Here is a 17,345-nt window from a genome sequence, read left to right as displayed (position 1 = left end):
CAGATAAATTACCAAGAAAAAAGATGGAGGGAAACCAAAAAGAGTTAAAAAAACACTTTAAAGACAACCAATCACAATGTGGACCCCATTTGATTGGATCTTGATTCAAACAAACTTAAAAAAAACTTAAAGCATCTGAGGCAACTGGAAAATTGATCATTTATAAGATATTACATAACTTAAGGAATTACTGATTTTTATGTCTAATATTACTGTAATGTCCAAAAAAGCCCTTATCTTTAAAGAGATACATACTGAAATATTTACAAATGAAATGTTATCGATACACTTCAAAACAATACATAAAGTGTGAAATGAGTTGGGGTACAGATGAAATGAGAAAAAACATAGAGAATGATAGAAAAATGGAAGCAACTCTGTACAGAATTAAGAATCCTTATCTAGATGGGTTCAATAGGAGCTAGCACCATTACTTAGTGTTCAATACATCCCAAGTATTAAGTTTTACATACATTATATAATTTAATTCTATTAAAATGAAGTTTTGACCTTCTTAAACTGATTCTCGGAATTGAAATTACTTTTACATGACAATTTGATCAGCATTTTTCTAACAATTCCTGTTGACACTAGAGTAATCTACTTCACTTTGGAAGCATGTGATTCACAAAAATCAGCTTACTAAAACTTAAAAAGATCAAAGCAAATATCCATTGACAGTTAAATGGATAAATAAAATGTGGTATAATCATATAGTGGAATACTAAAGTAACAAAAATAATGGACTATCACTACATGCAAAAACATGGGTACATTTCACAGATATGCTAATGAAATAAGTCAAACACAAACCCCTATGGTATGATTTCATTCATGTGAAGGTCAAAATCAGGCAAAACTAGTCTGTGCTAAGAGAGTTCAGAATAGTGGTTACCTTTTGGGGGGTAGATATTAACTGGGAAGGATATAACAAAGCAGGAGGTTCTATATCTTCACCTGGGTAGTGGTAATATGGATTTATACACATGTAAAATTTCATCAAGCTATACACTTAAGATTTGTGCACTTTTCTTTATGTAAATTATACTTCAAAAAAAAAGAAAAATTTAAAAAAAGATAAAATACATTTACCCAAACTACAGTCCTAAACAACCAAATCAGCATTTGAAAGGGAAAGGCATAGAATACTCGGGAGTATACACATATATTTCAAAAAGTCAACCTCCCTCCCACCACCACCACCAAATCTGTCTCTCATTACAGATTTTAATCTCCTTTTGTGTAACTCCCTACGTTTACACATGAAATAATATGGTGATTTTTTTTAAAAACACTGACATAATAGACCTAATAGTTCCATGTAAATTTTTAAAATTATTTCATTTCGTAACTTTGAGAATGACTTTTATAATAAATATTCTACTTACAAATTATTAGGTACATCAACAATATTTAAATTTCTGTGGTATTCCTCATATATGGCATTCACAGTGAATGTTATACGTGATATCCCTATAAGTTCAAAATGTTTCCTGCATTATGAATTCAATAAATCAGCAATTATATGATACTCTCATATTTTATACTTCATGGTAAAAGCTTAACTATAATAATTGACTAGCTCTGACATGAGGAAATTTATTCTAGAAGAACTTTTAGTTCACATCTCAAGTTTACAAAAGACTAATTTCTTTCGTCCTATATTTCAAGTAAAAACAGCCTCTTTTCATAATACAAGTAGTAGCTCAAAAAACAAACTGTACAAGAAGCTATTTACTTCACATGAAAATGAGACCTAAAAGTCAAAACTTCCCTTATAATTTAGAAAGTTTGGTAAAAACCTCAGAATATTCTTAGTTTTAAGAACTTAGCTACCGAAGTTTTTGTTTTTATCCAATATAAAAGAGCTTACATTCAGCCTTGTGTTATGATTCCTTTACTAACTACTCAAAATGATAACATTCATCTATTTCTAAATCATAAAGTAAAATATTTACCTTTAGCTCCTTTAGTGAACAGCACCCTTACATAAACTGACTCAGGTCAATACAGAAGATATACAAAGTCAGTATAAGCCACTGCTCATCTCCTACCTTCTTCAGCTAGCATCTCGCCTTTGCAGGCATATAGGTTGATGAAATAAATCCAAAACTATCCCATTGTTATGTCTCCTTTACTTTCATCTCCTAGAAAAAGCATGACCCACCACTAAATCAGTGTAAGCAGAGGTATGTTATCCCTAAAATTAGACACTGTTTAACGCAATTGGCAATTAACAGAATAAGATTATTTATATCAGGAATTCTACATGAAAACCTTACGGATGAATATTTAAAAAGACATTTCAGCTTAGAAGCCAATAACTAGGTGTGTACTCACTCAGGCCTTACAACCTTTCTGTGGCTTCAGTGTCTCCACCAGGAAAGAGGGAATTCTATTAGTTCAGAGATTGCAAATACATGACACGTGTGGGCTGCTCCTCCCCCTCTGAACAGCCACTACTAATTGATCAGAGATGGAATCAGAAATGGCACCTGAGGTGAAACTTTCCTGTCACTGCTAGACAAGTGATCTAAGCTTCCTTTCCCTTCTCACATTCTACTGTCTGTGACCTACTTGGAATCAAATACATTTGCAGTGAACAGCTCAGACACACATAGATACAATATACACAAGCTAATCGAAGGAGTTAGAATCTCAAAATACAGGAATTCTTTTATCATCTTTAAATGCACAGTCTTTTCTTACAAGAATATGTCACTACTTATACATTTCTCTATTTCAGATGTAAAACTCTGGGAAATAATCAAGTCTAAATGGAAAAACTTTAAAATACTGTATCTTTCTCTGTAGTACCCTGTAAAATACTGTTCTTTAACATGAACTGCATTCTTCTTTAACATGAACTGCATTCTTGATACTCAGGCATACTTGAACATGCCTGAAGAGATCCCTATGAAAAGAATTTACTGAAAAGCCTCCTAGAAAAATCAACTGGGAATGTTTACCTTATTATTTATGCCAAGATGCACACCCAGTTACAGATTTATATAGGACTCGTAAAGGTAAGCACCCTGACTGGTGTTTAGACAATTACGTAATTCTATAAAAGTGTTACTTCTAGCGTCTTCATGTGGCTTCTGAATGTCAAAAGCCCCCTGGTAAAGCCCTTGCCCCTAAGTGCTCCACTCCAAATTTCCAATCCTTCTTCTTGGTCCCTATCAAACTCCCACTCCCTCAGCGCAATTTTCAACTGTTAGAAAAACATTCTGATTCAAGTGAAATTTTTTTTTGCTTTTTTTCAGAGGAGAAAGTCAAAGTCAGGGAGGAAGAGGGAAATAACAATTGTCTAGTACCATCAAAAAGTGAAAATGTGTAGAGAGAGGGAGATTCATCAGTCAAAATAGAAAATAAGTGCTTACTATGGGCCAGTTATTGTGCTAGGCTTGGGAGATATGGTAATCAAGATAAGGCCCACCCCTGACACAGGTTAAACTAGCCAGGAAAAATAAGTAACTAAAATAGTATCAATGAAACATATGACCTGTGCCACGAGAGCTGGGAGGAGGATAAAACATAGTCTTAGAAATCAGGGAAGGCCTCCTATAAAAAGATTAGCCAAGGTACAGCAACATGTGAGAAATAACACGACACATTTGAGGAACTGCAAAAACTATAGTATACCTGACATACAGAGGCAAGAGATGAGGCTCAGAGATCATGGAAGGCCATGGAAGCCACTCTAAGGAACTGCACTTGACCTCAAAAAGTAATAGTCACTGAAGGTGACTTATTTGAGGAGCATAGGTGTACTTTCACAAAAGTCTCTTAAGCCTACTTCACCCATCGTTGTAAAGGTGATCAAGAAGGGAAAGGTGTAGAAAAGAGCAACGAGAGAGATGAACAATACTTCAGAGACTTGAGAGCATACTCGGACACGCTGGGTTAGAGCTACAACGCCTGGCACATAGATGCTAAATCATATGCATCAATACGCACTATACACAAAAAGGAATTATGGAGATGAAGAAGAATCAAGAGCTCAAACTAACTTACATTACCATCTTAACTGAGAAGTCTTATCAAGAACTGTATTTTTGTAAAATTAAAGATACAGCTCTTACTGCTTTTATTTCTAAACAAGGTTGATTGATTGATAGTTTTTGTTTTTAACTGGGTTCAATTTAAAAGACACTATTCACCTTGTTATACATATATCTGAGCATGAAGTCCAGTAGAAATGATTTCCCTTTACGAAAAGCTCCTGCCACGGATACCACTACTATGTTAAGATCTCGTATGTGCTCCTGTAGCAATATCTGCTCCAAAGCTTCTTCATCAAGCTCAAAGTTATGGTCATCTTCATGAGCAAGAACAATCTGTACTGGACATGGTTTCTTCATAACCTCATCAGAGTTTACTAGGTCATCATCTTCATAATTCTCACCTAAAATTAAAAAAAGAAAAACAGGTTAATTCCTACATTACGAACTTTTCCTAAAGGGTCACAACTAAAGTAAAATTTCAAATAACTTCCCCTCATTATACATCATTTGAAAAGCATTACAAAAAGTGATGTTCAGGTACATATTGGATTTCTCACTCCCTCTATAATAGGACCAAGAATACTGGTAACATTTCTCACTACATATACAGAGAAGCAGCAATACTAAGTATGGCCTCTATCTCAATTAAGTCATAAGAGAAGCAGTACCTGTTCTTGAACACTGCATTATTTTATAAACAACTTTTGCTACATATGCACACAGAAACTAGACTTGGGGGAGGGGAATCCATTTCACCTAATAATTCAAATTTCAATTTTCCCTGTAGGTATAACCTTGGACATTACTCCAAGTTACAAAGATTAAAACATATATATGAATTATAAACATTATTTTTCATTCCGAAACTTAAAGGGCTAAGTTAAGATCGTAAGAGGTTTCCAAAAATGACATTTATGATAAAGCTAACAATTTACTAAGAGTAACCTAACAGTACAAGCCTCCCTTATTAAAGCAAAACACAGAATTAATGTTTTAGTGTAAGACACAAGAAGAACCGTCAGTGAGGTGCAGAGTTATATCCTAGAGTTTCATCTGCCTCTGGGGCTCATGTTCACCAACCACAGCCAACACTTGAAAATTACATAGCTCTTAAAAACAGTTTTATAAACTCTTCCTTTGGTCACCCAGCACACCAAAAGAAGGCAACCTTTGCAGAAGCAGCTTACTTCACAGTGATGAAGAAATACCCATAGAACAAATAACAGCAGAGACAGATTTCTAAAGTTTAGGTTTCTGTTCTTAAAAAAAAAAAAAAAACACATAATAGCTAGTTTCAGATGCTATGTACCTTGTTTAGCTTGATCATGTAGCAACAAGTTACTCCTGGGGACCTTATCCTCTCCCACATCAACATTTTTAGGAAACTCAGCCCTTGAGCCTGTGTACTAAGTGTCAGTTTCCAATCTAAGGAGAAATACAGTATCTGCTGTATTCAATGCAATAACAGTCCCTCCTTTCCCAGGAGACAGCCAGTCCACTGAGGAGCAGCATATGACCAGCCAACACTACAACCATACCTTATGCACATAACCACTATTCTCAGAGCAAAGATCATACACCTATATTAATGGACTTTTAATGTCTTTACAGAGAGAAACATCTAGCTTATTTGATTTGCAAAGACTATTAGAGCCTTTACCTCCACATCACAAGGCATCTTTAACTGTACACAGCAAAATCAAGAACACTATTTCAAAATGTGCAGCAAACAGTGACAATACAGTACAAAGAGCGAACAACATCAAAGGAGAATCTTGGAAAGTAAAAGCAATCAATATTTAATTAAAGAAGATATTATCACTGCCTACTTCAATAGTATACAGATACAGCCAGATATGCTATCTGAACGCACAAAAAGTAAACTTGCCAGGAAAGGTACAACACATTAAATTCCAATTTAATGTATCCTTAGATGAGTGCAGATAAATGACAAAACAGTATGCAAATTGTGTGATTAAAAGCTTCCAAGCTTAATCAGTAGTTAAGACCACGAACTACGAGCAAAACTGCCTAGATGCGTGTCACAACTTCTCTGTGCCTGTTTTCTCATCTGTAACATGTGGATAATAACAGTACCTACCTCAGAGTCGTTACCAAGATTAAATGAGCTGAAATACGCATGGTACATAGTAAGCACTATAGGTGCTTGTTATTAAGGTAACAGTAATTTTAAAAAACTCAATCCCAAAGGAGAATCTTTTACTTACATCTTGAAATGTTAAAACTCTACGGTGAAGTTCAATCAACCAGTGTAGCTGTGTAATGACATCACTATCCACCCATTTGTTCAGGCACGAATCTGGGGGCTGTCCTCGATTCATCTCTCCTTTTCCTTACCCCTAAATCTAACCAATAACCAAGTTTTTAAATCTGTCTTCATTCAAAATCTCGATTGATACCATCCCTGTTCCCATCACCACCATCTTATCCCACTTAGAGTGGCACCTAACGGGTCTCCCCCTTCTTGCCCCCTCCTCCAATTCAATCCAACCTCCACAGAGTAGCAACTAAGTAATGTAGTGTAAATGTGATTAAGTTACTCTCCTTCTAAAAACCATTGTTAGAGAGGATTAACAAATAAAATCCCACACAATGCTTTACAAATCAAATCTCTCCTGTTCCATTTGGTGCTCCTCTTCTCTCTGTAAACTAAAACAGACAAGCTAGCCTTCTTTCAGATTCTTACGCTATTAAACTCTTTTTAGACTCATATTTGACTCACGGTATTCCTCTGCCCGGACTATTCTTTCCCATATTGTTCCCCTAATCAGTTCCCCTAATCAATTCATACTTATTCCTTAAGTCTCAGTTTAAACGTCATTTCCTCTGGTATATCTTCCCTAAGGCTCCTAACCAAATTTAGTCCTCCTATACTCCCCTAATCTTAATCCACTCACCATTTGAATATTTATGTAAGTATTTATTATATGTCTCCCCTCCTACATTGCCAATCCTCTGCTTAAAACCCTCAATCAGTTTCCCACTGTAACCAAAAACATAGAGGGAAAAAAAAAGAAAACTCTAAATTCCTTACCAGGGCCTCTGCATTCCTGTGTGATCTGGCTCCTGCAATCTGGCCCTCTTGCTGTTTCCTGAACAGGCCAAACCTGTTTCCCACCTTAGAATCTTTGTCCTGTGTTCTCCCCTGTGCTGTCCCTAGAAATTCACATGGTTTATTTCTCCATCATCTAGGTCTCAGCTCAAATGTTATCTCCTCATTGTGGCCTTCCTTGACCACTCACTTTAACAAAACAGGTTTTTTTCCCATAGCCCTTTTCAGTATCTAAAATAACCTCTTTTCATTTGTTTGCATGAGTACCCTATATCTCCCCCTCCACAGAATGTATCCACCACAAAAATAAGGGTCTCAGTCATCCTGTTGACCACTCTATCTCCCAGCACCTAGAACAGTGCTTGGCACCTAGCAGGTGCTTAATAAATATTTTTTGAATGAATGAAATTTACACATTTTACTCAGGAGTTTTACACCTGCCCCTACCTATTTTATAAGCAAATTTGACAATCACATTATTAGTTTGGGGAAATATTTCTAGCAACTCAAGAGTAGTATATTTATCACAAAATTACAATTAAAAGTATGAAGCCCCACCAAGTAATACACTTTAATTAGAAAGAACTCAAAATTAATAAGTGGTAAAATATCACAATGACCAAATTTGGACACTGCTGATTTTGTTATAACCAACAAATAGTCTTGTTTCTTGTCGTAAAAAAAGCATTAGTTGGTGAATAACAAAAACAAACAAACCACTTAGCAGGAAATCTTTATTAACTTGAAATTCTACCTCGATTAGTTGACCATAGCTACCATGTGGCCAGTTTTCTCTTATTAGCATGGATAAAGATTGCACCTCAGATATACAAGCAGCCTGTGTCTATATATTTGTCACCATTACTAGTCTACAGACTTCTAAAGCAAAGTGTAGCAAATATGTTTCAAAGGTATAATGGAGTACAACTACACGATTCACCTAAGTTTATTCTCCCTATCATGATTTCTCTACCAAATTTGGACTAACTACAGAAAAAGTACTTCATTCACCAAATACTGGTATATTCAATTGAATAAAAGAGATTTATATGTAAATTTCATTAGAATACCTGCAAATTTAACATTCAGCAACTACCTACAATTGGAGGTCTTTTTAAATTTAGCATTACCCTAAGATTTTAAACTGAAGTTAAACCCTACGTAGAGAATAGTGATTTTATTTCCATTCTTCAATGCCAAGAAATTACTGGGAAAGTAGATTTCAGCTCTCCCAAAAGATTTTTCTCATTCACTGTTCCAAGTTAGTTCTCCCCCACTCCAGCCCCCAAATGGACCTTTCAAGGTCAAAGCTGAAAGACAACTACAGATGATCAACTGTTCCTCAAATATTTCTCCATACCTTAACACTAAGTACACTTAAGGTATTTGCCACAAGGCCTACAAAAAGACACCTGTCTTAGTAAAAAAGATCAGTAGTTGCCAGGGGTTAAGGACCAAAAGAGAGATGACTAGGTGGAGTACAAATGATATTTAAGGATATTTAGTGAAACTACTCCCTATAATACTATAATGGTAGATATACATTATTATGCATTTGTCAAAACTCATAGAATATACAACCCCCCAAAGTACACCCTAATGTAAACTATGAATTTTGGATGATGATGCGTCAATGAATGTTCGTGGATTGTAACAAATGTGCCACACTGGTGTGGAATGTTGATTGGGGGGGAGGCTATAGGTGTGTGGGGATAGGGGTTATATGGGAACTCTGTACAGCTGGCCCTCCATATCAACTGGCAATCGAAAACGCTTATGATGGCTAATCTGTACAGAACATGTACAGGCTTCTTTTTCTGGTCATTATTCCCTAAATAATACAGTATAACAACTATTTACATAGCATTTATATTGTATTAGGTATTATAAGTAATCTAGAGATGATTTAAAGTATATGAGAGGATGTGCCTAGGTTATATGCAAATACTACACCATTTTATATAACAGACTTGAGCATCTGCGGGTTTCAGTATCCTTGGGGGTCCTGGAATCAATTCCCCTTGGATATGGAGGAATGACTGTACTTTCTGCTCAATTTTGCTGTGAACCTAAAACTGCTCTAAAAAATAAAAGTCTACTAAAAATTTAAAAAGACCTGTCTTTTTGACTGCTGTGTAATCATACTTTATCTTAATCTGCCTAATTCATACATTCAGCATGTAATCCAACAGCAAAATTTACACTTCAGGACTGACCTAGATCCACCTGCAAATCTCAAGCTTAATTATAAACTAAGACAATATATAGGTGCTACAAATCTGCATTACAATAAAATGTTACTAACATTAGATTACATCAAGCCCAAACTAAACTTGTAGAAAGAGAACCAAGTATAACAGTAATTCACTTTTCCAAAGCAATTCAAGTAATTTTATTAATCATATTCCAAATAAAAACTTAAAATAAATTTTTATGGAAAGTAGCCTGGATTCAGTCCACTCAGTCTATTTACAAAAATTAGCTATTCTACAAGAGCAAAATAATGTTTTGGAGTCTGGTACTTGAACCTCAATATTCATATTCTATAACCAAATGAAAACAGTATCTAAGTATTCAAAAGTTTGTTCTAGCACATACTTCTAAAAGCCTTAAAGAGGTTATACCATGGTAAACCTATTTCTAGGAATTTATTATAAGAAAATAAACAAAGACATACAAGTTTGTTTACTAGTGTTATTCGTGGTAGTAAAAATTAATGTTGAGGGGCCAGCCCGGTGGCGCAAGCGGTCAAGTGCGCGCGTTCCACTGCAGCAGCCCGGGGTTTGCAGGTTCGGATCCCGGGCGTGCACCAACGCACCGCTTGGCAAGCCATGCTGTGGCGGCGTCCCATATAAAGTGGAGGAAGATGGGCATGGATGTTAGCCCATGGCCAGTCTTCCTCAGCAGAAAAAAAAAAAGAGGAAGATTGGCAGATGTTAGCTCAGGGCCGATCTTCCTCAAAAAAAAAAAATTAATGTTGAGTGTCTCAAAACTGGAAAGTAGCCTAATAGTCATTTTAACCACATGTTGACATATTAGGCAGCTTAACAACACACACACACATTTAAGAAATTAAGGATACTAAAATATGTCAGTTTTCTTATATGTGGGAAAAAGGCAGATCACAAAGTAGTACATATCATTCCCAATTCTTTTTTGCTTTGTTTTTTAAAACATAGGTACACTTAGGAAAAACAAAAACAAAAGAACATATGGGACTTCCTCTTCCAGTCATTAGAGTATCTGGTACCAGACTGGCCCTCCGCCACAAAGTATAAAACTAGACAAAATATATGAGGCATCTTTTTTCAAGCATTGGACAACAGGCAGAAGAGAGCAATCCTTGAGAGAAGAAAACTCACGAGGTGAGTCCCATGTTCATCCCCCTCAACCTCCCACCCACCCCCACTCTCCGCCTAGGAACGATTTCCTAAACACAGTGTGGAGAACAAAAGCACAAGCAAAGATCTGAGTTCAAGACTGCTAAAGCAGATGGAATCTGTGAGGCAGGACACAGAGAAAAAGGAGCTGTGCAGAGGTGGAACCCAGAAGTCCTCGGCCAAGAGCGACACAGGTGCAAGGGAACACAACACTATACAGGCTTACCAGAAAACAGCTACTAAAGGGTTGAATGAGGGACAGAAACACAACAGAAGTAAACATTACCGGGACACTTTAGCATTCTGGCCCAGCCATGGTACAGAGATCTTATGAATACCTCGGGCATCAAACTAACACACCACAAAGGCCACATCTTAGAATTAAGGATCACATTCTAGAGTTAAGACCTACTGAAGACCCACCCAAACAAAGCCTAATACTAAAACCTGAAAAGATCTACAAGGGAGACAGTTTGGATATTTAGTCCCACCAAGTTAGGAGGGTTTCCTCTAAGCTTTTCAGAGATCCACACTAAAAAAGTATAAAGCCAAGCCTACAAAAGGTCAAGATCAACTAGGAATTGAACTTCTCGCCAGAAGAAAAACTAGATAACAGAATACAGAATCTCTACAATGCAAAACATACAATATAAAGTATATGATCAGAAATTATTAGGGCCGGCCCCGTGGCTTAGAGGTTAAGCGCACGCGCTCCGCTACTGGCGGCCTGGGCGTGCACTGACGCACCGCTTATCCGGCCATGCTGAGGTAGCATCCCACATACAGCAACTAGAAGCATGTGCAACTATGACATACAACTATCTACTGGGGCTTTGGAGAAAAAAGGAGGAGGATTGGCAATAGATGTTAGCTCAGAGCCGGTCTTCCTCAGCAAAAAGAGGAGAATTGGCATGGATGTTAGCTCAGGACTGATCTTCCTCACAAAAAAAAGAAAAAAAGAAATTATTAGACACGCAAAGAAAGAGGAAAATGTGGCCGAGAGTCAAGAAACAAAGCAGTTAACAGAAATCAATCCTGCAATGGCCCAAATGTTCAACTTAGCAGATAAAAGCTCTTAAGAAAATACTGTAAATATGTTCAAGGACTTAAAAATAAGGTCTTAATAAGTAAATAGATAGGGAGTCTCTGCCAAGAAATAGACTACTAAAAAACAAATGAAAATTCTAGAACTGAAAAGTACAATAATTAAAATGAAATAGTCATTGGATGGACTGAACAACAGACTGGACACTGCAGAACAAAGGGTCATTGAACTTGAAGACAGACCAAAATTCTCTAATCAGAAGAACAAAGAGAAAAAAGAATGAAGAAAAACTAACAGAGACTCAGGGACCTGTGGAGCAACATCCAATATGTAGTTAGAGTCTCAGAAGGAGAACAAGGTGAGCACGGAGTTGAAAAAATATTTGAAGATATAACAGTCAAAATGTCAGCAAATTTGATGACAGAGACTTACAGATCCAAGAAGCCCAAAACCTCAACCAGGGATAAATACAAAGAAAATCACATCAGTCAGACTGCTAAAAATCAAAGATGAAGGGAAAATCTTTAAAGAAGCGGGGGGGAGTGGGGGGGATAATGCAAATGACTCCTTCTTATCAGAAGCAATGGAAACCAGAGGATAATGAAATTAGAGTGCTTAAAGAAAAAAAGAATGTCAACTCAGACTTCTATATTCAGTGAAACTATCATTCAAAAATAAAAGCAAAATAAAGACAGTGAGCAAAAGCTAAGAGAATTAGTCGCCAGCAGATGTACACTACATGAGATACTAAACGATGTTCTTCAGGCTGAAAAGAAATAACACCAGTTGGAAAGCCTCTCATTCCTTCCTATAGATCTGAATCCAAAGTAGTAAATAAGTGGATACAAAAATGAAAGACTAGTTGTTTCCCCCAAGTAACTTCCTTAAAAGATAATTGATTATTTAGAACAAAAATCATAAATTGTAATATGGGGTTTATAATACATGTAGAAGTAAAAGAGTAAAAAACAGACAAACGTTGTGGGGACACGTAAATGAAATTATACTCTAAGGTTATTGTGATTTTGAAGTGGAAAGCAGTAAAACAGTGGTTCTAAATGGACTTTGATACATTAGGCATATATATTGTTAACCCCTGAGCAATGACTAAGAAAATTAAGAAGTATAGCTAAAAAAGCCAATAAGGAACCAAAATAAAATACTAAAAAATATTCAATTAACCCAAAAGAAAAAACAAGAAGAAAAGACAAAAGGAACAAATGGAAAACAAAGAGCAAGATGGTAAACTTAAACCCAACTAAATCAATAATTACATTAAATATAAATACACTAAACACTCTAGTAAAAAGACAGAGGTTGTCAGACTGGATAATAAAAGCAAAAACTATAGTATATAGTATAGAGTAGAAAGTATATATAGTAGCTGCCCTTTTAATACAAAAACAGGGTTAAAAGGTAGGGGGGCCAGCCTGGTGGCACAGTTGTTAAGTTTGGTGTGCTCCACTTCGGTGGCCTGGGGTTCACGGGTTTGAATCCCAGGCACGGACCAATACCACTCATCAAGCCATGCTGTGGCAGCGACCCACATACAAAATAGAGGAAAATGGGCACAGATGTTAGCTCAGAGTCACTCTTCCTCAAGCAGAAAGAGGAAGACTGGCAACAGGTGTTAGCTCAGGGCCAACCTTCTTCACCAAAAAAAAAGCAAGTAAAAGGTAGGAAAAAAGATATAGCATGCAAATAATCATAGCAAAGCTGATGCAGCTATATGAATATCAAAGCAGACATCAAGACTAGAAGTATTACCAGATAAAACAATGGGTAATCATCAGAAAGATACAACAATTCTCAATAAGAGATTAAAAATACATGAAGCAAATATTCAGAGAACTAAAGAGAAAAACAGACAAATGCATAATCATACTTGGAGATTTTAACAACCCTCTCTGAGTAATTGATACAATAATGAGACAAAAAATTACCAATAAAAATATAGAATAGATTCTGCCCTGTCCCTGTGTCCCTATCCACAAGATACATGAGCCACATGTGTAATTTTTTCTATACTCACATTAAAAAGTAAAAAGAAATAAATTTAATATTATTTTATTAACCCAATATATCCAACATATTGTCATTTCGACTCATAATCAATGTTTAAAAATTAAGATATTTACATTCTCCTTTCACAGTCTTTGAAATCCGCTATTTTATACTTACAGTACATTTCACTTCAGACACTGTTTATCAAAAATACATGATCACTTAGATTTCATAAAATTTACAACTGAAAAAGCAGATTCACATTTACAAGCTGTTCCAATCATACCTCAAATTTTCCAATAACTGAATCAAATACAAAAAGGTCATTACCCACTCATATTTACATCCATACTGACAAAACTACTTCAGTTTTTCAAATATAAATTAACTAAAATAAAATTTTACATTCAGTTCTTTAGTCACACTATCCACATTGCTTTAATATGCATATCCTTGACTGAGGCTGACCATTTTTCTATGTATATTTGTTTTCTCTTGTATGAAACGTCTATTAATAATCTAGACAGCTTTAAGAAAACAAAACAGTGTAAATTACAACCCAGAAGTCTTTTTAATTCTACAGTAACAAATTATTAAATGCTTAAACAGTATTTTGCAGATAGTTTTTTAAATTCAAAAAAATTGGGGGCCGGCCCAGTGGCATAGTGGTTAAGTGCACGTTCCGCTTCAGGGACCCGGGGTTCGCTAGTTCGGATCCTAGGCACGGACCCACTCACCACTCATCAAGCCATGCTGAGGTGGCGTCCCATACAGAAGAGCTACAACTCTACAACTATGATAACACAACTATGTACTGGGGCTTTGGGAAGAAAAAAAAAAAAAAGAGGAAGACTGGCAACAGATGTTAGCACAGGGCCAATCTTCCTCAAAAAAAAAAACCATGTTTAAAAGAAAAAATTTATGTGCTGCTTGCATATTTAAGAGTACTCTGGAGAACCCTGTATACACTACATAATTTAATGCTGAAAATTAAAAAGGTTTATAGTTGCTATATATTTGCTTATATAATACTGTATCTCTATCATTTACTTCTTACAGAACCCTTGGTGAAGAATGCAACTTGCAATCTAACATTATGAAGCAAACTGTGTTTTTCCCATAAGAACAATGTGGTTCTCTCAATTAAATGGGGGTAAAAAGCTGGAACTGGCTATAAATACAGATTACAGGCAGCAAAACTGGTAAGGCCTTACTGCCACCTCTCTATAAGCACCAACAGGCAAAGCCTCAAATTGAAATGGCTTTACTTTCAACAACCCTACTCTGTTCTTGTGACCTTTACTATAGTTAAGATTCCCACAATAAGGATCAAAAATCGAATTTATAACTATAAACACTATAACCAACTCAAAACTAAGGATCACTGGCTAATCAGTTGAGGTTAATAATCCAGCTAAAAATCTGGAGTTGGTATTGAGCACAAATATGTACTCTGCTCTCTACTTTTTGTAACTTTTCTTCAAATTTTGAACTTGTTTTTTTGGGGGGCTTTTTTTGCAGCAGAGATAGGGTTTAATCACAAGGCAGCAAAGTGAGGAAAACAGGAGAACAAATCTCAAATCCACCTCTGAACTTTTCTGCTTTAACTACCATCTCAAAAAAAAAAACCAAGTAAATCACCAAATGTCAAATTTTTAAAAAGTAAAAAACATCGTCAGTCTAGAAATAAAGCATGGCATCTTAAATCTACAGAAGTGAGGAATAAAAGAGTACAAGTTATCTTCCAGGTTCAAACTATCATCTTCAACAAAGCACAGTTATGAAGGACAAAGAAATATAACTGAAGAAATCATAGATCTCTAGGTCAGTACAATTACCAGTTAATTTTCGTTAACTGTGACAGGCTGATTGAGGTGGGAAAACTTGACAGAATGTATATATCAGCAAATCCAAAAAACTCTGAACCAAAGAAACCACTTTCTTAGAGGCACTATCTACGGTCTTCAAAATGCTTAAAAATTTTGGATAGGTGAGCTATCAAAGGAATAAGTTTTTAGCTCAAAAGATAGTTTGAGAGGTTTAGGAAGAGAACTGATTGGCACTGAAATTCAGTGGGAAGAATTAAGTGCTATTACAGATGCACAGAAGAATTTTCTAGTAACGTTACCTGGAAGTTAAGAAGGAATTACCATTTGAGATCACTATCAACAAAACAGAATTTTTTGGAAAATGAATGCATTAGTAAAGCCAAGAAAAAAAGAGCGATGCATAGTTTCATAGTTTCAAGCAAACTTGACCCAATTGTTAGAATCTCACTCAAAGCAGTTCTGCAACAAAGCACTTTCAAAGTGGAAAAGCAAGGAATCATTGAAGAAAAATGCTTCTCTCTAGCATTTGCTATTCAAGGTTTTAGAGCATCAACAAGGAAAACACAGACCAAATGATGATAACTTTGGATATAATTATAAGGTCTTTGGAATAATGTAGACCTCTTATGCTTGCTAAAAGCAAATTCTACCAGGTTAAGATCAAGTATGATATAGAATGAAAATACATTTCCTAAAACAGAATCCCAATTAGAAATAACACACACTGACAGGAACTAATGATCTGATTTAGGACTATTTACCCAGGAACCAATTAAGCAGTAAGGTCTATGGTGCTGCATAAATAGAATCCAGGTAGTCTTCACTCCCTAGAAATGGGGACTTCAAAAAGGCAGCAATGCACAGTCAACTACTAAAACTAATGAGTGAAAAGCTGATGGGGTAGATTGCAATGGATAGATCAACCCCTAACCCCGTGAATCAATCTTAACATTACAAAGAGATGATCAGATATTTTGTGGCCCCTGATGTGATGCATCATGAAACACACGACACCATCAATGACATACTTCTGGGGAGAAATTTTTTAAAACATGAATCTGATCAAGCCTCTAGGTGTAACTTTGGGGAAAGAAATATAGGAGGCACGTTCAACACCACCAGAGACGGGAGTCAGAAAACTCCAGAAAATGAGAAATTCCACTGGACAAACTTGGAAAAATAAATTGCAAAAGCAAAGGAGAAAAAGGGGGAACCTACAGAAAACAGACTTAAGAGGCATATCAACCAAATGCAGTGTGTGGGCCTTGTTTAAGCAAATCAACTATAAAAAATTTGACATAATCAGAGAAATATGAACTCTGGATATTTGATATCAAGGAATTATTTTTCTAGTGTGATAATGGTACCATAGCTACGTTTTTAAAAATCTTTAATCTCTTAAAGACACAAACATTCATACAATATGCTTATTTGCTTCAAAATAATCTGGTGGGGAGGCTGGCTAAGGGAGAATAGATAAAACCAAGTGGCCATTAATTCTGATAATCGTTGAATCTAGATGTGTATACTTGGGTTTCTTATGTTGTTCTCTTCATTTTTGTACATATTTGAAAATGTCCATAATAGAAAGTTTTTTTAAAGTAGTGAGGCTAATAAAGGTGTTATTAGGAGACGAAACAGATCTAAGTACGAAAGATAGAGATACGGGCTAGTGCTATTAGAAGCAAGAGAAAGTTTCCCAAATATTCTAGAACACTGCTTCTCAACCTTTCTTCTACTTCCACAGCATTTTAGTGCTTCAGAGGGGCAGAAGGGCTCCAGGGAAGAACCAAAAAAATGTTTCAAAATATACAAAACAATGGCAAGTGATTGCAAAATTCTGTGCCTACCCCACCATTCTCCTCAACCCACTTCTGAAGAAATACAGTTCTAAACACACATCAATTCTTGCCTCCTAAAATCTGGAAGCAAGAACCCTACCCTAAGAAACCCATTATCAGTTGGCTAACTAAAAGAAGGTACTCACTTTTTAGCAGGGAAAACTCA

General features: G+C 35.9%; 1 protein-coding gene across 4 annotated transcripts in view; it reads right to left on the bottom strand.

The window, feature by feature from the left end:
• ATL2 (atlastin GTPase 2) overlaps window positions 1–17,345 on the bottom strand; it is a 65,208-nt gene that overhangs the window by 31,216 nt on the left and 16,647 nt on the right. For all 4 annotated transcript variants that reach the window (XM_058551403.1, XM_058551404.1, XM_058551406.1 and 1 more), the window contains exon 2: window positions 4,164–4,408. In XM_058551403.1, the coding sequence (XP_058407386.1) occupies window positions 4,164–4,408 (245 nt within the window). The remainder of the gene's footprint in view (window positions 1–4,163; window positions 4,409–17,345) is intronic.

The sequence above is a fragment of the Diceros bicornis genome, chromosome 12 (assembly GCF_020826845.1).
Source record: "Diceros bicornis minor isolate mBicDic1 chromosome 12, mDicBic1.mat.cur, whole genome shotgun sequence".
NCBI lineage: Eukaryota > Metazoa > Chordata > Mammalia > Perissodactyla > Rhinocerotidae > Diceros > Diceros bicornis.
This window is presented reverse-complemented; position numbering and strand designations above follow the sequence as displayed.